General features: G+C 36.4%; 1 protein-coding gene across 1 annotated transcript in view; it reads right to left on the bottom strand.

Annotated features, from left to right (window-relative positions):
• LOC306866897 (uncharacterized protein) overlaps positions 1-16,252 on the bottom strand; it is a 21,433-nt gene extending 5,181 nt beyond the window's left edge. The window contains exons 1-9 of the mRNA XM_079412322.1: positions 16,141-16,252; positions 9,867-9,940; positions 7,798-7,883; positions 7,455-7,494; positions 7,201-7,281; positions 6,796-6,903; positions 3,831-3,940; positions 2,071-2,119; positions 47-167 (exon numbers count right to left, since the gene is read on the bottom strand). Coding sequence (XP_079268448.1) covers positions 47-167; positions 2,071-2,119; positions 3,831-3,940; positions 6,796-6,903; positions 7,201-7,281; positions 7,455-7,494; positions 7,798-7,883; positions 9,867-9,932 — 661 coding nt within the window. The 5' untranslated portion in view covers positions 9,933-9,940; positions 16,141-16,252. The remainder of the gene's footprint in view (positions 1-46; positions 168-2,070; positions 2,120-3,830; positions 3,941-6,795; positions 6,904-7,200; positions 7,282-7,454; positions 7,495-7,797; positions 7,884-9,866; positions 9,941-16,140) is intronic.
• Between the last annotated feature and the right edge of the window lie 6,543 nt (positions 16,253-22,795).

A 22,795-nucleotide genomic window follows, 5' to 3' on the forward strand; every position in this document is an offset into this window, starting at 1 on the left:
ACAAAGATATCTATTCATCTACACAGAGTGAGAGAGAATTACTCACCATGCATGGCATGTTTCTGATTGGTCAGTAGCTGTGATAAGGCCCAGAATGCATCTTCCTCATTCATGTACATGAGCAGAATGGCAGCGATCTGACTCATGCCCTGACAGTAGCTCACCTCCTACACAAAACCACATAACCAGATAGACTAAGTACACATTTTCACAAACTACTCAACATTCAGATATAAATAAAGAATGGCCGAAGGATTAATAGTGCTGGTTTCACCAATTACAAAACAATAACTTCAGTACTTTTCTTGTCAAGAAAAAGAATATAAGATGAAAGTGGTAAAATTCAAAGTCCCCTGCTTCTCTCCATCTCTCTCGCTCACTCAATCTCTCCTTCCCCCCTCCATCGCCCTCCTCTTGCCCAGTTGACCCACTTTCTACTAGACAACATCAGGAAGGAAAAGGAATATGGTACCATTTCCCGTCTCTTTGAGACCGACACACTCCTTTTTTTTACAAACAATGAAATTTATGTGCATGTGTCCCAGCGGTTTTGACAAACATCCTGTCAAACTATTATAAAAAAAAAAACATCTCTTCCATTTGTCTTGTCCATCTTCTATATCACCTATGTTTAGGGTTAATTCCCAGTAGGTTCCCAATAAATAAATTAAATAGCATATCATGCAATTAGCACTGGACAGATGGCCTCTGTTACTGTCTAAAAGACCCTGGTCACCCATAACCAGTGGGCAACATCAGAGTCACTGTCTCTGGATTAGTCTGTCTCCAAACCAGATACTGCGCACACTAGGCATATTGTTTCCAAACCTAGTGAGCTGCCTCGCTGTCTACTGCCTATATAGGCAGCTAACTTCTAAAGCAGCATATTAAGCCATTGATGAAATCTCATAAGTGATGATTTACTATAGGCAGCACACACAAATCTCCACAGTAAATTCAACTTGCAATTTTCAACAGTTTGAAGTTAGCATGTTGCCAAGCTAACAATAAGCATTAGTCTATTGCACAATACTCCAACAGGCAAAGATACAGCATAAACAAGTATAGGATTAAATAGTGCAGTTTTGCTGTTTTGAGAAGTGTAATATTCTGTGAATATTGAAAGTGTTGAATGAAATCAATATTCTTATCAATAATGTTAGAGAAGGCCTATGATGGTTTGCTGGTCTTCCAGTCAGGTCAAACTGAGGACAATTTCATAAACTTAGCCACCATGACTGTCTTGTACCAACTAGCATTTGCCAAGGGGTTATAAGTCTTACTTTTCCAATACAAATAAGACCAATCTACCTTTTCTTAACTTTATTAAAAAACGTTATGACTAGTCTCGAAGAAAAAGGCTAGTCAGAAACAGACTATGATTCCATCTAGTTGATGGATATTCTAATACATGCATTGTTTTTATTTGTTTCCTTGCAATGAGGCACATGTTTCTGTGCGAGTCTGTGTTCAGAAAGACTTGAAGTTTGGTATTTTGTGAAAGATCTTCAGTCGTTTAGTGTATAATGCCCAGATTTTCTCTGTAACTATTTACAAAGTCGCCAAGTGTATGATGCCTAGTGTTTTACAACCAAGTTTTAAAAGACGTGTAATCCATTCTAGCTTTAAGTTTATTCCATTATTAACTTTAAGCACATACATTTACAAACAAAAGGTATTATGGGCAATTTAACTCAAAAACCACACATGCACAGTCTATCATCCGGGTTTATAGTACCTACTATTTTTAACTTGACACAATTATCCTAATCTTAACCTTTTATACAGTACAGATGGTATTCAAATTGGCATGCAGCCATGTCTTTATTCACTGATACAAATACAAGTTTTATTTTCGGGTTAAGGTCTATAGTCATTATATTTAGCTTAACGTAAGAACAATAGAAGTCGATGGGAAGTCCCCATTAGTGCAGTAATTGTGCGTGTGTGTTGACAGGGTGGGACACCGGACGGCCCTTCTTCCCCTCTGCCCTGGTTCATCCAGCACATGCCGTTCTGAGTTACATAACACATTTACACACAAACATCCAAACTCCATCGGTCTCTTACCGTGTTGTAGACCGAATACGCTGCCAGCACATGGAACAGGGCTTGCTGCCTGTAAAGGACAAAAAACACAGGTCAAACAAACTGTTTCCAATATATTACATGATGGCTATAATTAGGATTTCAGTGTATGCAGTAACCAGGTCAATGACATGACGCTAATATGTCTGTGACTGGATCTAGTAATTTATTGAGAAATACATTAAAAGCCCACTTGAATCTTGAATGAGACTCTATAAAAAAGTTGTTTTCAATTTCTAAATTACACTATTTTATGATTTTTTTTGTAAGCGCATAATGTCAAAGATGGTATAATCATTGTAATACTATGGAAGCTTGCTTGCTAATGAATAAAAAAAGGCAATTGTGACTTTTTACACAATAAACGATTTGTCTATTAAGTAGTTTTTCCAACTTTTAGATGTCATAAGAAATATTAATAATAATAATATTAATATTTTAAAAAATTATTTGTGAAAACAGTGTGGTATAACTCGTGGCAAGTCGGCAAGGTCTCTTTAAAAAGGGTCAGATTAATTGTATCTTTTCATGAGATGGCAAGACAACTTCACGATATTCATGCTAATGTTGTTTATGCCAACAGAAATTACGAAACAAATGCTATTTATGTAGTACATCTTTGATCACTAATGAGTCAATAAATAAATATATTTTGGCTAAAAATCTGTAATCTTTTTCAAAAATATACGAACCCAACATGAATTCAGAGATTAAAACGGTTAAAAATTTGTCCTTTTTTTCCTATAATGGATCCATCTTTGTCATTAACCCAACAACATTTTGTCCAAAAAGCACTGAGGGTCCAACCCAAATCAGCAGAGAAACCAGCTCACAGTAGCAGTAAGAGTCCATTCATGCATAATCAGGAAATGCACGTTAATAATTCATAACGTCTGCAGATTTGAGAAGATTGAGAAACCCTTCATAACAGACCAGAGGAAAGCAGAATTGTGACTTGCGTGTTGTAGAAACTAATTTAAGAGCAACGCAAACACAAACAACAGATGTGTTCCTCTTATTAGCTGTGCAGCGCTAATATAAGTGTAGAAGTCATTGCTCAGAGCTTCCATCCGCCAGATACCCTATGCAGAGAGGCTGGTGGTTGATCTACGTCTCTTCTGGGTGTGCTGCCCATGCAAACCACATGGCTGAAACCTCTTCATGCACTTTGGTCTACAAGCCTCTTTCAATTTGTTAAGCAAGTGGGATGACACTATTAAATGAGGGGCATCTGGTTGACATTTTGTAAAAAAAAAAAAAATAATCATGTACTCATTTGCTGTCAAATTGGCGGTTTAAAAACAGACAAATAACCTAAATGTTTCTGACGTCTGTCCATTTTTAAGAGGATATACAATCCCAAGTAGATCTTTATGATTGTCCTGTACAAAAGGAAATCTTTTTTTTGTTTTTTTTTCTCATGACACCGTGGGAGAACTTTAGTTGTTATGGACAACATCAAAGTATATATTTATTCTAGGCATAGTGGTAACGAGTCACCGGTTGTGTCATTTCCTGTGAGGCTGCTCACAGTAACAGGAAGTCGAACAAAAACTCAGGTCACAAAGAGGAAGTAGCTCTTGTTTTGGTTAAGTTTACAAGGTCTGATCACTTCATTTCAGAACCATCTCAACTCGAAACTCTTTATATTATTTTGACTCAAAGTCTGCTTGCCAAACAAACCTAGAGTCAAATGAAGATAAGAAGGGCTTGTGTATGCAGGAATTTGTGAAATATCTTACTTGACCCCAAAGCGTTCCATGAACATGATATGGTTTCTGAAGGTCCTGTTGACATCCAGATCAATCTGCTTAATTTCTGTTGAATACTTCTTGGCTTGTTCCTTCATTTTCTGCAACAGCATTAAAACATTTTTTTTGTTTTTGCATCAGCCGCACCGGAATCGTAAAAAATAAAAATAAATCCCAAACACTCCCCTATCTGCCATTGGTCCCACCCCAAACTCCTGACACTGCTCAAACAAGTGGAGTAAATATAGAAATATACTCAGAAAGTAGGGATGCACCGAATGTTCGGCAACCGAAATTCGGCCGAAAAAAGCAAAAAAAAAAAAAAAAAAGTAAAAATACCAAATAAATTGTACTGAACAATGACGTGATGCAAATAGAGGCGCACACTAATGCAGCAAACATGACGGCAGTGTGGAAGCATTTAAAACTGTCAGAGAAAGAGGCAAAAATCATTACAAGTACCAACAGCGAGAGACTGTTAAGTACTGCATCGCATGTCTTCGATGAGACGAGGAAGGGGTGATTGTTGCTGGCTACTGTATGATGACTGAAATAGCAAAATGGCCTTAAACAATTAGTAAATAAACTGCAGAATGTTGTTTTCTAATACACGCACGGATTGCATGCATTAAAGCGCTGCACAAACTCACGGCGCCACGGTTCAAACTCCAAAGAGCGAAGAAAATCTGCACTGAAACCGTTTTACTCGTCAGTTGCTCAGTAACATTTTTATGAATTTTTACAAAGCAAAACTTTTCTGCTCAGCAAGGCCACATTTTTTTGTACAGTAAAAATTGCATGCCTGATTCAAGAAGGGAGTCTCAAAAAAATGGCCAAAAAATATTATTTTACTTAATAAATATTTTACTTTTATCAATTTTATTGTATTATTTTATTTAATTAAAAAGTTTAAGTTAAATTGTGCTTTGTTGGTATAATGTCTGCTATAATGTTAAAAAAATATTCAGTGTTAAGTAAATATTTTTAAATTGTTGTTTTGTAATTGATTTTTTCTTTGAAAAGCAAGACGGGATAGCAAAAAGCACATTTTGGCTATTTAATTTATGCGATGGTGAAAAAATTGGCAAAATGCATGGGGGAAAATGCATGTTCGGGATTTGGTATTCTGCCTTCCACCTGTGTTTCATTTTGTTTGGTTTTAGCTTTGGCCTCGGCAAAGAATTTTAATTTCGGCACATCCCTATCAGAAAGTCAAACTACAAATGGCTTACTAATGGTTATCTCCACATATTTATTTATTTGTGTTAACATTGTCACTATAAACTGTTGTACAGATAGAGCTGCATTAACTTTTCACAGGAAAAAAACAACAGTATATAAAGTACATAAGGTTGGAACAACCAAAATTATCATTTGGGATGAACTACCGTTCTCGTTCTAATTAAATCCACAGTGAAAGTTTTTAAAACAATGCATGTACAATAAGGGTGATTTTACTTCTGTATATTTAGAAAATTAGTAGGTGACTGATTGAGTGCACACTGCATATCGCTGTTACTTGAACTATAGTGCATCTAAACCAAACCATCAAAGCTGCATCTAAATTTTCATTCCGGAACCTTGATAGCTACTGGTTTCCATTTAAGCGCTACACTTCGGCTATTTACATTCGTCAGAGCAGCAAACAAGTTATAAATATTGCAGCAGCACCAAGATATATTTAGAAATTCAGATACAGATACACGTTCAGTTATAAATAAAACTCTTGAGCTCTAAAGATTCAGAAATGACTGAAAACAAATATAAGTTCTGGTACCATGGTAATAGAAAGTAAACAAGATGGTCATTCAAAAGTTTGGAATCCGTAAGATTTAAAAAAAAAAATGTTTTTAAAGTTTTTTTTTTGTCTCCTATGCATTTATTGGCTCAAAAATACAGTAACGGTAATATTGTGAAATATTAATTTAAAATTGTTCTCTATTTTCATATATTGTAAAATGAAATTTATTCTTGAGATCAAAGCTGTATTTTCAGCATCATTTACTCCATTCTTCTGTTTCACATGATCCTTCAGAAACCATCCTAATATGCTGATTTGTGGGGAAGTCGTGGCCTAATGGTTAGAGTCGGACTCGTAATCGAAAGGTTGCGGGTTCGAGTCCCCGGCCGGCAGGAATTGTAGGTGGGGGGAGTGAATGTCCAGCGCTCTCTCCACCCTCAATACCACGACTGAGGTGCCCTTGAGCAAGGCACCGAACCCCCAACTGCTCCCCGGGCGCCGCAGCATGGCTGCCCACTGCTCCGGGTGTGTGTTCACGGTGTGTGTGTGTGTGCATTTGTTCACTACTCACTGCTGTGTGTGTGCCACTTGGATGGGTTAAACGCAGAGCACCAATTTCGAGTATGGGTCACCATACTTGACAATACATCACGACTTAACGACTTAACCTTACTGCTCAAAAAACATTTCTGATTATTATCAATGTTGAATTGTATTTACAATATTATCAGTGTTTTATTAAAGATCCTTTGATGAATAGAAGTTCAAAAGAACAGCATTATTTGAAAAAACTAATTAACATTATACATGTCTTTACAGTCACTTTTAAGCAATTTAATGTGTCCTTGCTGAATAAAACTATTAATTTCTTTATTGAATTTTTCAGAAAAATTGCTTCCCCCAAACCTTTGAACGCTATATATTTCAGTTAATCAGACTTTTGGTTTGCGATATAAAGACTGTTCAACTTATTGCAGCTTATTCTAGCAACTTTTATTGCATTTTTTTATGTAATACCTTGGATCTTATGCAATAATTGTCAGCAGAAAACAAAACACGTCTGGCTAATTTAAACCCAAACAATCACACAGGACAAACCAAAACCCAAACAAGCGAGCCACTGAATAAATGGACATCACACAGCCACTTTTTCATTCAAAAGACCAAATGGAGCCCAAACACATCTCACAAACATGATTCCTGCAAAGCTCCTACCTCGTACTTCCTGTAATTCGCTTCTTTCACCTTTTCCACGTCCAGCAGCAGAGCCCAGGCCTGACCGCGCAGCTTCAAGGGAATCCCCTTGTATACCCGCTTCATCATCTGAAAAATGCACATGGGAAGAGGAAACAAACATATGGAGAGATTTATTTTTGGGTTTCCAAGTTTCCGGATGTGTGGGCCCAAAAAACCCCTGTAACACACAGCAGCCTTGAGTGGCATATTATGGGAATACAATGGCAGCAACAGCATTATGATAAGAGACAACAATATTCAGTTACTCGATATGTTAATGATAATAAAATACACTATTTAATATAGTTCATCAGCCAAACTATTTTAAAATGGCTTCAAATGTGCCTCGTCCAGTTAAAACTGGAACGATCACATTTATGTTACCTTTTCACTCCTGCAGTACTTATCCCAACTCTTCACCATCTTAACCCATTTTTCCTCTCTTTCAACCTCCTGGAGTTTGTACTAGGGAAACAGCACACTGAATGTTAGCCTTAAATCTAAAATATTCGTAAAACAAAGAGGACATTCAGCAAGAACACCATAATTCAATGGGCTAATTTCTCTAAACTGTATTTTGCCATTAAAATATTTGACAGTAATTTCATGTGCAATGAAAGCTGATAGCCTAAAGTCACCTTCTCCTCCGCCGCGGTCGGTATTGGCAGTTCCGCTTCACTGGAAAAACAAATTACAAAGGGGAAATGATTGTTTAACCTGTTCAAGCATTACGTGAATCAGAAGCTTCATTCAAATAACATGAGATTTTACTGTGGATTTATGAAAAATAATCCTGACAACACTGTTCTAGCAGTCACAGTCGACTATTACCCAAAATACACATAAAAGCCATATTATTCATAACAAAGTTCACACATATTCTCTTATGAAACTGTTGAGCGTTTAACATCTTCAACTGAAGACAGAGGCCATCGTCTCGCTAATCTAAGTGTTAAAACTGTCAAGACAGGCGAGACTTACTGCAGGAAACCGAAGCGGTCCGTGACCTTGTAGATGCTGTAGTCGGCATCCTCCCAGGGCTTAATGTGCACACCCTCCTGCCTGCCCTGCAACCAGCCCAACAAACAAACTGAGAAACTGGAGCAAAGGCAAAAGACCTTCAAACCAAGAGATGACTGGAACTCTTAAAGGAATAGTTCACCAAATTTTCTCCAGTCCAAAAAGTTGTCTTGTACGAATTAGGAGAGAAATATGCTCATAAAGCACAGTTTATAAGTGAAAACAAGTCTAAATCAGTTCTGATATGGATTTTGGACTTTTTCACTGAAGGAAACATTATTATGGATTATTATGGCCAGAAGTGATGGTTTAAAGTTAAAATGCCTTAATTGTTGATTTGCTTCTTACAAATATGCAGCTTTACACTTCACAAAATGTTAATTAATGGACTGGAGTCTGAATTACTTGTGGATTATTGTGATGTTTTTATCAGCTGTTTGGACTCTCATTCTGACGGCACCCATTCACTGCAGAGGATCCTTTGGTGAGCAGGTGATATAATGCTAAATTTATCTAACTCCGTTACCATGAAAAATCTTTGAGGAGTACATTTTCAGCAAATTTTTATTTTGGGTTAACTATTCCCTTTAAGGAAAAACATTTGAAAACACCCGACTTCTTGTATAGAACAATTCAGATCTCCAAAATAAATAGAGATGACACAAGAAACCCCCAGAATCTACAATTTCTGCTAACAGAGTATATTTCTGTCTATCCCGAACATCTTATCTAAGTTCCACAGCCTTATCTAAAGGTATCTGAAGTACGCTGAGAACTTCCAAGTATGCAGACTGTAGTCAGTATTTGAGTGTAGCAGCACTGTTAGCATGACATCCAGCTGTTGTCTGTCAAAACACTTCCTCCTCAGATTTTGGCTGTGTCCGAAAGCTAAAACTTTCTGGTTTTGCAAGCTGTATGCATGAAGGCACAAAGGGCTGTCCAATGTTCACACAACATCCTGTCTACTAAGATCTGGCCTTCCTCTGGGTAAGTTTTTGAGAATGCACTTATTGCTTCAGAAAAATCTAGTTAAGGTTAAATGGTATATTCAAGTTTTGCATAAACTTTAATATATTGAGCAACCTTAACTAGATTTTTCTGAGGCAATATGTTTTCATGATTTCTTCAAGTAACGTTAACATATAGAATTGTACAGTGTGCAGCACAGATGTACCTTCATTGTCCCACAACCCACATGTGCAGTTTACACACAATAAAAATGGTGAAGCGATTAAGAGCAGAAGAAACTAATACAGAGGTGACGACATTGTAGTCACAAGATATTTACATTTGAACTTGGTCTTATCTAAATCCCATTTTAATTAGTTTCAGATGAAGGCCATCTAAACCTGTTTCTGGAGAGCCACTGTTCTGCAGAGTTTCGTTCCAACCCTAATTAAACAAACCTGAACCAGCTAATTAAGGTCCTCACTGGAGACTTCCAGGTAAGTGGGTTGGAGCCACACTCTGGATACTGGCCCTCCTGAAGCAAGACTGGACACCCGTTTTAGATCATTAGACGTTTTATGTGGTACCTTTAAACAAAACTGCTGTCTGTGAAGTCATGACTGCAAGGCAAACTCATCCACAATCTATCCAAAAATTTACCACGACATGAACCACAGCAACTTTATCTACCAATTATAACATCAGCATTTCAGTAACGTCTCACATAAGTTGTGTGCAACATTTCTAAGGAAATCTGTTCCTTGCCAAGAACAGCAAACTGCTGTAACTTTTGGGTGGTGTAGTCTAGTGGTTAAATATCTGGGATAGTTGATCCATGAGCTATCACAATCGTTCCCTTGAGAAAGATACTTAACTTTAGGCTACTTCAAGTATTGGCGTATCCCAAATCTTGGCATCTCCAAGAGGACTGTCCTTGTGTGTAGTGCAAAAGAATCTGATTAATGACCACTTACTACTTTACTTGGGCTACTTTGTCAATATGCATTGCTGTCCATGTCAACCGTTCAAAGATCAAACCTATAGAAAGCCAGAAGGTAGACAACTGAAAGGATGTAACTTGCCTTCTCATATTTTCTGATGATCTCAGCCCGTTCTTCAGCTATTAGAGTATCAATGTCCTTCTTCATTTCAAAATCTGGAAAAGGAACAAAACAAACAGAAGACTGAGTAAATTGGCTCATCTAGGCATGTGCAAACTTGTTCCTTAGAGGTCGCTGAATATGATGCTTTACTAATCCCCTACTGAGCCACCTTCAGGTCTGCTTGGCTAAAACACATGAAGATGATCAGAGGCATCTACATTCCACCAATATTACAACATTCATCCAAGTTCTGCCTGAAGCTGACAGACATCCATGTGAGGTGGAGATGCACATTCAACACGAGCCAAAAACAGACAAGTGCTGTGATGTCAGCTAATTCTTTAAGACAACATTCTTGTCAAAAACTCACACAGTGCACAAGAACACCAGGATTTAAGTCACATGGGCAATCCATCAACTATTACACATCGCTGTGCAGGCCAACAATTCATCCTTTACCTTTTCATGTAGATGAACCAATGTGGTCAGTTTCATACACAAACCCAAGCTTTGATGGCAATTTGATATTTGAGCAAGTACATTTTCGGTCACTCTTTAATTTAAGGTCCAATTCTCCCTATTAACAAATCATTAACTATGACTTTTGCCTCAATAAATTCCCAATTTGCAGCTTATTAATATAGTTAGTTATTAAGTTGAGGCATTGGGTAGAATTATGTAGAATGTGTGCTTTATAAGTACTAATAAACAGCCAATATGTTAATACAAGTACATCTAAAAAAAAATTGAATATCGTGAAAAAGGTCAATATTTTTTGTCCCTCATTTCAGAAAGTGAAACCCATATGTTATATAGATTCATTACACATAGAGTGAAATATTTCAAGCCTTTATTTCTGGAAATTTTGATGATTATGGCTTACAGATAATGAAAACCCAAAATTCAGTGTCTCAGAAAATTAGAATATTACATAAGATCAATAAAAAAAGTTTTAAAAAAAATTTTGTTTTACATGAACGTGAAGTAGAAAAGTTTAAATTAATTCGTTTTGGCTTGTTAGCTTCTTATATTTTTATTCTTGCTTTGTTCTGAGTTCTTTCTACCGTTAGATTTGTTGATGGAGTGAGGGGAAATAAAATATTTTTTTTATGTTTCTTCAATATTTTTGGCTGACTATTTTATTATGACATGAACAGGCTATGTTTAACTACGGGCACGATCGCTTGTGTTTTTTGTTTTTTTCCCCCTCGTAAAAGTGGAAACAACTTGCACTAGCCTACTCCTTCATTTATGGTCATATATGAGTAATACATTATTCAAAACTATTCAAAATATTTATTTTACTTGTGTACATTCACAATAAAAAACAAAACGTACTTTTGTGAAATAAAGGAAAACTGCCGCTTTCTCAAGAGTGCATCACAAAAATGAACCGAAATTCTGCACATAGGCTGCTAATTGCTACAGGTTTTTTTCTTTTGTTTTGTTAATTCTTTAATTATTTAGAAAAATATATTTTGCATATGGGCCTGTTTCTTTTATGCATAATAGCTTATGTTTTTCTCCGTTTGCAGAAACGCTGCAGGTGCTTCCCGTTCATGTTGTTTATTCTGCTTTTTGCGTGTATAAAACGAATCCCTGGAAAACAAATTTAGGTATTTGTAATGGCTCAAGCCACCTATCAATTTAAATTTAATTTAATTGTAATTTAACAATCTTGTCGGTTAACGGTTAATATGGCTTAACGACCGTCGGTTAGGAGAAATAAAATAACCGGAATGAACATTCATATTTCCTATAAAAGTTAATCAGAAAAATTATAATAATACAACTGCAACTGTTTATGATCATTGCTTGATTATCAACAGTGGCCTATCTATCTAGTCTATAACAAAGTACGAAAAAAAACGTAATAAAAATTATTTTATGTAGGCCAATATAATTTAATATAGGCTTTTTGTGTTTGTTACAGCAAGATAATCTGGTTATTTCAGGGTGAATGAACCACTAATAAGTTGTCTGGAAGTCAATTTGAATAAAAATGCAACTCAAAAGTTAGACCAATTAGATTCTAGAAAGAAAACGTAAATATTTCTCTCATTGTGTCTCCTCTTGTTTGAGGAGTCAATTAATCGTGAAGGAAATGTTACTTAGTCCTAAGGACCTCTGTGGCAACACCATGGAATCAGAAATTGACAGAGCAGGACTTTTGCAGCTGATACTCGCCACCATGTGTTGAAAACTGCCGAGGCCTATTAGTTCTCATTCTCTGTGGACAGGTGGGACTCTTACAAAGTCTACAGTTCACCAGACAACTGTTCTGCTGAGACACATGGGCACCTTTCTCTGTTTAACCACCTGTCCCATTTAGATCGTATAAATGGAAACCCAAATTTCCCTTTCAAACGTCCCTTCACTCTCAGAAAAAAGGGCTAAAATTGTGTCTTTATGGGTACAACAGCTTGTCACAAGGGCAGTGCCCGTTTTACCCCAATGTGTACATTAAGGGTACATATTATCCTACTACTTTAAGGTACTAATGTGCACCTTTAGAGATAGAGAATGTGCAAAAAACAAGATTTTGCACCCCTAAAGGTTTTTCCTGACAGCATTTTAAACTTCTTAATATGTTAGCAGGATGTTTTCTTCTGTGAAATGCTGAATAATGTACAAAAATAAACAGCCCATATCCCCTTTCACTTTCATTATATGTAAAACATTGGAGTTAGCCTACGTTATTCAGAATTTCTTCATTTGTGTTCCACGGAAGAAATAGAGTCATACACTGTACAGATTTTCAACATGCAGGCTAGGTAATTAAATAATGAAAAAAGGACTATCCTAATTCTTTCTGCACGTAATCATCAACCTCTTGAGAAGTCAAATGAGCCACAATAAACAGATCTCAGGCTTAAGATTTGATCTTGTGCTAAAACACCTTGATTTCTGTTACTGCTGTAGCGAAAGGCTTCTTTGAGAAGCATTAAGTCTCCTATAAGCTGACCAGAGAAAACAGATCACAGCTAGCAAGAGATGCAATCATAATTGATTTACCGCCGTCTCGTCTATGAGTCGGGGGAACTTAATAGCCTAACAGAAATCATGGGATCAAAAATGTGGGCCACTACAAGTAGGATTACTAGTGATGTCTGTATAAGTGTCCATCCTTGTGCAATAAATGGTTAAAACTATGAAACATTTTTCTTTAGGCTTAACAAAATAAACCAGCTTAAAGGCTGATCAAACAGGCTTATTAATGTCCAAGCAAAGGTTAAAACAGGGGTAGGCAACGTCAGTCCTGGAGTGCCGATGTCCTGCAGAGTTTAGCTCCAACCCTGAAAAAAACCTCACCTGCCTGTAGCCCTAGTAATTCTGAAGACCTTGATTAGCTTGTTCAGGTGTGTTTGATTAGGGTTGGAGCTAAACTCTACAAGACAGCGGCACTCCAGGACTGACGTTGCCTACCCCAGAGTTAAAGCCAAAGCTGTTTCAAATTTCTCATGAAACTAAAGAGACTGAAGTCACCCACAGATCTTAACAAATAACCGCATGCTTTCAATTATAGGTCTGCTGTGATGCAGTCATTCTTCTTAGAGGTTTCAGACAAAACCAGTGGTGCAATTTAAGTGCAATTATCTGAGACGCTTAAGGTCTAAGTGAAACAAAACTTTTGTTAATGTTAACAAGTTCAACTTTTCAGAAATGTTTTTTACCCATCAAACTACTGGAATAAAAAGACTTGAAGGTTTAATTTTTATTTACACAACTACAAAATGCATCATGCATCACTTCTTTAAACTAAATGCAAGCTCTAAATCCACAGTTGGATCCTGTTGAAAAGACCATGTGATGTTCAGCCAAAGGTGTACAGGTGTGTCACCACTACCAGGCTGATGTTTGCACAGCAGGAGCGTTTCCTTTGAGAATACAATTAATCACAGACCAGCGGCAGGAGGGCAATGGAAAGGTGCTGATGGGGAAAGATCCTTAACACTGATCTGTGCTCAATTCAGCAGTTTTTACTGGCAGTAGCCAATATGCAGACATGCAACAAGAGCCATATACATAGCACAGACACTACAGTTTACACTGAAGTGTGAATATTCACCTTTCAATGCCAAGACAAACTCCTCAAACGATGAGCCTACATGACAGTTTAGCATGTGATACACACTATGAAATATCCCTGGGAAACAAACAGTGGATTTAATAATTAAACACATAATGTCACAACTTCCAAGTCTATATGCCAATATCCTAAACTTCTGTGCATAAGCCTAACTTAAACTCAACCAAACCGAGAGTAATTACAGAAAAAAGGAATTAAGAATAAACATTCTTATATTAATATATTTGTATAGTACAAATTCTTCCAGTTTGTTTGGTTTTTGTAATTTGAAGAGTTTTGAAAATTTGAATAAAAACTCGGTCATTATTTACTCACCATTACAAACCCATAAGAGTTTTCTTCATCCTCACAAATTAATATATTTTTAATGAAACCTGAGAGAGTTCTGAAAGTCCATTATAGCTAAACGTTAATGCTACGAAAAGTTCATATGACGTTCAGTGGAGGACAAATGTCTTAGGTATCATTAAAAAATGTCTTCATTTATGTTATCATTTTTGGGGGGTGAACTATGCATCACAAATAGACTTTTATTATTATGATTTATTTATTATTATTAATTTTATTATCATTTTGATTGGTGGATCATGCTAAGCCTGGTGCTTAGACACAATGAAAAACTGTTGATTGTGTGTTGCCCAAGTCTAGCAAATCAACAACAATGGCAATGGTCCGTTTAAATAGCTCAGCCTATTTCCCCCCCGACTCTTCAACAGGGAAAACTCAAGTGGCCTTCTCAACTCTGGATACCAAAGGAAAGGTGTGAGGTGTTAAGAATTTAAGAGTGTCTGGAACGTTTGGCATCTTAAAGTCACAAACTTTTCATCAGATCCACCATAATGAAAAATAGAAGACCAACAACAACTTCACTGAACTACAGAGAAACGCTAACCATTTTGCAGAGCTGTCCACCAAACTTGTTGAGATGCTTTACAAACATTAGAAATCTTGCAGCTGCAGATATCCAAGCAACTTTAAAAGGTCGAAAATGAGCCAGATATGATTTTTTTGGCGATGACAGCTCATTTCCAGCCTGTGTAAAGAGAGTGACTCACAACACTTTTAAACTACAGTATTTCTAGAAGCGACACAAAAAAAAAAACCTATTATTAGACGACAGGCTACGACATGTTACCTTCTTCCCAGATGATCTAATAGAGTACTGCATAAACACAATACAAATCAGCAGTCTGCAAAACATGTTCATAGTCATAATTCAACTTTCAGCAGCCATAACGCTCCAACAATACGACAAACAAAAGCTCATCTCAAAGTGTCTCCGACACAATTATCCTCTTTCTGAGGTTACACATATGAGCAGCAGGCCAGACATGTCAGTGCGACTGCGGTTCATTAGTTCTCACTGGAGGGTTTCAGAAACAGAAACACATGGTTTCCGCAGGCCCACTTCCTCTGGTGAATGGATTTTAGCTCAATGCAAAAAGAACATCTAATCCAGTGACTTCTGGCAACACCTTGTATGCTATAAGAGGGTTTGAGGACACAGTGAAGTGTTTGACATTAGGTAGCTAAACACAAGTGGAAACCGGCGTGGGCCACACCTTGCGCCATGAAAGAAGGTAAGGAAGTAGGCTGCTGACCACAATGCATCCTGTCCTTCTGAAGTTCAGGGTTTCACGAAACAGTGTCTCATGGGAACAACCAGCGAATGGCATAGTGCATTGAAACTAAAGCACTATTTACCTTCTCATTTCCATTCTGAAATCAAGTCACATTTCGTATATTAAATATGTCTAATTTTTACATTATAAAGTAGTCTAAATGGCAAAATGTTCATTTGGGATACTGAACGTGATCCGAGATAGATTTGTTTACATGCAAAAGTTCTCAAACAGACACGTATGACTGATTCAATTCAGTTTGTAAATATATGCATGTAAATATAATTGATAAAAGTAACATCAATCGCCTTCAAATGTGTTGCAACTAAAGTCAATTGAAGTTTATTTACAACTTTTAGCTATATTTGAAAACAAGACCAAGTTATTCTAGCGTCTAGACAAAATAAACACTCCCAAAGCAAGACTTTATCAGACTTCAGTAAGATCAATACACTTTCATCTGCGTTGTTTTCATGCACGGATGTAAACATACTCTCATCGGCAATAAAAACAGCATTATAACCCAAAATAAATGTTTTACCTTTGAAAACAGACGCTCTGCGCTGCACAGGCTGTTAGTAAATAACATGTGTGCTCATAGTGAAGCCGCTCAGTGTGGACGGAGAGACTCCTGTTTAACTCTGACTGTGACTGAGAACACGAGCGCACGCGCAGGAGCGCATCACAGCTCAGAGTTCAAAAATAGTTCCACTGTAAAGGAAAGAGCTGTAACATATTTTTATTAATTTCATTAAACAATTAAATACAGACGTGTATTATTTTAATATACACTATTATTATTATCATCATCATTAAATGTATAAAATAATACAATGCATGATTCAGATAAACATTATAATATATTAACGCATTACACATAATTTTTTATTTTATAATATTGTATTTTATGAAATTATAAAACAATTAGAAATATGATTGTTGTATAAATTATTCAAGTATTAAAATGTATTGTTAGAATTATTTAAATAAATTCCTATCTGCAGTTCATGGTGATAGTAGTCTTGTTGCGACCTCTAGCGGCCATCAGAGCATGCATGTTTCTGTCCAACAATAAGGTTAAGGTGTATAAGGTGTAATAAATATCAGGTTTATGTAGGTTTAATGTTAATGCATGGCATATCTATTCCTTTTTGTGATTTGCTGCTTTGCTGTTTGTTAGTTTGTCTTTTCTAAAAATGCTAAGCACCAGTTTAATATATATTGTAACATTAAATATTAAAATGTAATTAAAAATATATGTTGTGGGAATTGCATGAGAAAAAAATGAATGTTTTCGGACAGACAAGACATATTTGTATTGTTGTTCCATGTTTCAGCACAGGAGGGTTTCAAACGACTGTCAACAGCCATGCTGAGAACAATGGTTTAGAAACCAGACTTTGGACAGGGATTTGTGTCCTTGTCTGAAATTTGAGAGTGAAAGTATCAAAATTATAAAAGTAATAATAAACAATCTTTTTATTAATCTAAATCTAAAGGCAGCTTAATGTTTTACTTTACATATTTGTTCAAAAATATTGGATTTATTTGATTTTTTTATTTTATTTTATTCATTTTTTTTTACTTTGATTTTGGAAACCGATCTACTGAAAGCTTGTAATCCTTTTACATAGCGCACTAAACGTCTTCAAGTGAAATGGCTTGCATAGAACGTCTACGCTGACTAATTTTCTGGCTGAAGAAATGTCATTTTTAATTATTTAATGAGGAAACTACTCTTGCTAGAGTAACCTCTTTATACCTCTGAAAGGCAGGTGTCCTTTTATTTAGATTTCAAATAAGTAGTGATTACATTTTTTTTAAATAAAACAAACAAACAAAAACTACTTAAAGGAATGGTTCACCCAAAATTGCTGAAAATTTACTCTGGCCATCCAAGATATACAGTAGTCAACATTTGAAGTGGATCAAAAAAGTTAATCAAAAGACAAGAACGCAATTTTTGTTTTAGGTTTTACGACAACTTTGATGAAAAGTTTTGATCCACTTCAAATGTTGACTACTATATAGATGAGTTTGTTTCTTCATCAGATTTGGAGAAACTGAATGGGTGCCATCAGAATAGGAAGAAGCGTTATTATGGAAACATGGATTGGGGTTTAAAGTTAAAATGCCTTATTATGGATATTTGTATTATCACGTCACAAGATTAACTGATTGGCTGGAGTGGTGTGGATTACTTGTCTGTTTTGGTGCAGGTAGTACAAATATGTCAGTGTTTGGTTGATTAGTATTAGCAGCCCCTGCTGGTAGACAATGAAACTATACCATCTGGAACCAAACGGCATGTTTTTCTATTTATTTCTATTAAAAAACAACTGTGAATTCTGATAAAATATATATTGTTTTAGTATCAACATATGTATGACTATTGTGCTTTATTTGGCTAATTATATATGCACATTTAGCTCAGTCTGGTTGGGTTGAGGGATGAATGGCACTGTGCTCCTCTGCTGCCTGTCATGCGCCGGACAGCTTGTGACAGGATGAGCAGCCTGAGGGGCCGAGTGTGGCGTCTCTGGCTGGTCTCAGGAATATAGTGACATTTACCGGTTACTCTGCATCCAAAACCAAACACGACTGTGTAATGATCACGCTCATTCTGCCTAGAGGAAATGTTTAATTCTCAGAGGCTTCGTTTTCATAGTTCATAAAGCTTAATGGAGTTCTCAGTTATGTTTTATCTAAATATCAATATTATTTCTAATGTTTCTTTGAAAATACCCCAGAAGAACAACATAGACAGAAAATAGCTATACAAATACAAATAGTGAAGCTCAATTAAGTTTGAAATATATATTTAAAATTTCCACCAAGTTTTCAAAGAATTGAGCAATGTACAGTAGCTTAAAAAACGAAAGAGTTAACTACAAATAAATACTATTTGTATTTAGCATAATCATTAAAAAATAGCCATTATGTAAGAACATTTAGTGAATTTAACTGATTTATTTAATACAGATCATTGGCATGTTTATGTGTGTATCTGCAGTGATAAACTGTGTTCCCCAAAACAAGGTGCACACAGCGGCACCCACTGTGCTCATTATCATCTCATCAGTGTCACGGTGAAATAGCCACCATTTACATCAAGAGCAATTGCATTAAAACACAAGATGATTCAAATGATAATGCCACATTTCTATCTCTGTTTGACACAATGATCTATAAAACTGCCAGTGCTACACGTTCCCCATGCAAACCAGCGCTGACAGAGTATCCATTCCTGCTATGAAGAAGCTTGTTTGCTGTGAAGGGTGTAATTTCCAAACAAGATGGCGTGATATGCATGGCGTTTTAGACAGACAGACAATAGGAGACACCTGTGACAGGCAATGGGCCCTTTAACAAGCCCACGTCATTTGCCCTTCTGTGCCCCCTAAACCACATGTGGCCAAAAAACCATGTCACATCCTAAACATCTGCCTGATCAGATAGCAAAGTGCATCATTTGTGTGAAAAGATGTTTTTGGGACACATTTTGGGATAATTGGGGGGTTAAGGGTTTCTCTCTTGATTGAGACAAAGGGAGAGGGGATGTTTGGTGTTTGCTCTAAACATGTGACGATGGTTGATACGTCTTAATTTGTGCCCCAGCAGGAGGTTAAGCAGCTAGTAGAGCTCTTTACCATATTTACTTCAACTAGTTAAAATGATTTCTGAAAGCAGTCGAATGCAAGAAATTGGACCAGTCGTAGTGTAGTATGCAAATATTACGTGGATGTCATTACTGGAGGTTAGATTTTGAATGGTGAAAATTCTAACAATTTAAGAAATCCTAAAGGATTTCAAAATTTTTGTATGCGATTTTTCGTATTCGTCATCCTTCAGTTTTTGTTATTACAGACGAAAGTTTCGGAGGCCGTGTGTAAACGTGATTGACACAACATGAGGTCGTATTTATTTTTTAACGTGCAAAAATTTTGGACGATGACTTCAGACTTAACAACTTTTGTTATGTCGAGATCACGAGAAAATTAAGTCGTGATAACGACAAAACAACTCGTTATGTCGAGATCACGAGAAAATTAAGTCGTGATAACGACAAAACAACTCGTTATGTCGAGATCACGAGAAAATTAAGTCGTGATAACGACAAAACAACTTTCGTTATGTCGAGATCACGAGAAAATTAAGTCGTGATCACGAGAAAACAAGACAGAAAAATTGTAATAATGCATGGCCGCTTAGAACTTCCGTACTGTTTAGACTTTGAATAGCAAAAATTGTAAGTTAAAAATTTTAACTGTTAAAGTAATTCTATAGACTTTAAAGTGTGAAAATTGGTGAAAAGTAAGTAATTCTATAATGAATTCCTTGTTGGTTAGATTTTAAATGCTAGAGTTCTTACAATTTAGGTAATTGTAACAATCAGTGTTGATTTTTAATGCCGAAATGCCGAATATTTATGTAATTCTAACAATAGATTTAACACAGTTGGTAAACGTTTTGAATTTATTTGTTAGTTAAAGGTTTTTTTTTTTAATTAGTGAAATTTTAGTTAGTCATTTAGATTTTGAATGGCAAATATTTTAACAATTAAGTAATTCTACAGATGAATTCCCCATTACTGCTTAGAGTTTGAAAATTGAAAATTCTAATCAGTTATATAATTGTTGATTCTGAATGCTGAAAAATATAAGTGTTTCAGTAATTCTTAAGTAACAACATATTCGTGTTCAAAAATTCTTCAAAATTCTAACAATGTAAGACATTCTAAGAACTGATTGTTGTCAGTTAAATTTTAAAAGGTGAACATTCTAACATTGTAATTTTATTACATTGATAGAATGATGGACATTCAAAAACTAACCAACAGCCATTACTTTATTGCTACCTTATGCTAAATATATTTGCATAATAAATTGTAATAGGTTTTCACGTAAATGCTCTTTTAACCACCTTTAACCCACGATCATATTAGACTTTGAGTAAAAAAATGAATAGGACACTGTAACAGCTGTGATATCACACAACTTTATGTAAATTCAACACATACCAAATAATAATAAATACTAAATGTAAAAATATACGATCTACTGCAATGCTGCAATCCTGTGGATTTAAAGTTTGCAAACTAGGTCATGCCTTGATGTATTGTCCTTTATTTGGTCACACAGACAATTTCACAGGTCAAAGTTCACCAAACTTAAACTTAAGATAACAGTAAAATTTGCATGAGATTGTGTTTCCGGTCTCCCAAACTCGCATGCGCAGGAATGGAAATAATTGGAATGAAAATTATATGACACTTGTTTTCTGCCAGCAGAAAATAAACACTACAGTTTCTCTGCAAGCGCCAGGATTTCCTTCAGGAAATGCAAATTGTTTGTTGATTTATGTGAATGAATTGGTAAAGTTGAGGGTTGCGCATTTGATAAACAGCACTTCTTCATTTCATTGGGAGTTCAAGAAATGTCAGGTTCCTTTGTTCCAGGGTCAGGTCAGGCAGTAAGTACGCAGTTAGACTGTCTCAGATCCCATAAATACATTTGGCTCTGTTGACTCCCTGATGCTATAAAGGCTGCAAAAGCCCTCGAGCGCTGGTGTCTGCGTGACCCTCGACTCCATTGGTCAGAGATGAGACTGAGATTGCACCAGGCCGCCCTCTCCAGTCCTCCCTACATATACAAATGGAGAGGGGGCTACAATGAATGTCAGCCCAATTTATGTTTACTCAACTAAAATTGTTGATGGATGTGGAAAATCGAAACCGTCTGGCAAATGTTTCCCACCCTGTATTTTCACAGTTTTTATATCTAATGGTGGAATCGAGTTGGACTGAAGTGGGAGAACATGAGAGATCGCTTTATTGATACAAACAGACTGTGGAGTACGGACCGCCTGTCCGCGCATCCCCTGGTCTCTATTAGGTCCTCTTCAGCCTAACTCTGCAGTAATGGTTCCCTGGGAGACTTGATGAGCCCCCAAGCCACTTGTGTAAGGTTAGGAGGCCGGCGTGGACGCGTGCCGCAGCTGCAGCCATTATCCAGAGGAAGTGGACGTCGTCAATGAGCGCTACAACACCCATTGCTTCCACGTCACAGCCACAGACTGCCATGTTTACCGAAATGGCATTGATCCAGCCTTATGACGGCGTCGGCTCGCCGGTCACGCCGCATTTCAAAGGCAATTTACTCGCATCTGCTCCGATAAGCAATTTCAGACACAATGTCTTATTTGTGTTGTGTCGTCTCACACATTTCATGACAGAAAGCCTTTTATCGCCACATGCAAACATCATTCTGCCCTCTGCTGTGGAATTGATCTGTCTTACCTTGTAATTTCTCACAATTTTTTAGTCACTCAAAACTGTCCGAATGCAAAAAAAGAGTAAAGAATATTACCTAGAGACCTAGTGTCCTTTCTGTAGGTATGATTCAAAACCATGAATAATCTGGAGTCTTCCTTTTAAAGGAATAGTTCACCCAAAAATTGAAATCCTGCCCTCATGCTGTTCCAAACCTGTGTGACTTTGTTAAAATTACATAAAAATATATTTTGAACATGCATACAATGAAATTCAGTGAGGTCCGATGTTGTTTTGGAACTACTGGCTTTCATGGACAAAACAGTTGAAACGTTCTACACTATATTTTCTTTAGTGTTCCATGGAAGAAAGACGTTTACATTTTGGGGTGAACTATCCCTTCTACCCAGGTGGGCTCCCCATGTGGTTCCCAGTTGGGTAATTAATGGGAAATGTGTGCATGGGCTCAAAATGGGTTAAACATGGACCCTATTTGTTTTATCAAATATACAAGTGCAAACATAATTAATCCCATATAGGGTGATTACATGGATATATTGTGCACATATGTGTCTTTAAAGTTATTTTTGTTGTTTTGACACTTGGATTACTTAATTTAATCAAAATCGAAAAATTCCCCTCATTTTTTTATAGTCTATGATTCCAACACTCATGCATTTCTACACAATTTTCCACTGACATTTAGCCAAAAAAAAAAAAGTAGAGTATTGTATTTGCTGAAAAAAAAAAAAAATTGGAGATGACTGCTTATTTATTGCAAGAGCTTAAATATGGAACTCTAATGCTTTTTATGTGTTTTACAGGAAGCTTGAAAATTCAAGAAAAGAGGCAGAAAAGTCAGTGTCTAAGTGGCTAATCGGTGACGGGAGGAAAGCGTTCTGCGAGGTCACGTAGTGGAGAGCAA

Source organism: Barbus barbus, assembly GCF_936440315.1.
Source record: "Barbus barbus genome assembly, chromosome: 48".
Taxonomy (NCBI): Eukaryota; Metazoa; Chordata; class Actinopteri; order Cypriniformes; family Cyprinidae; genus Barbus; species Barbus barbus.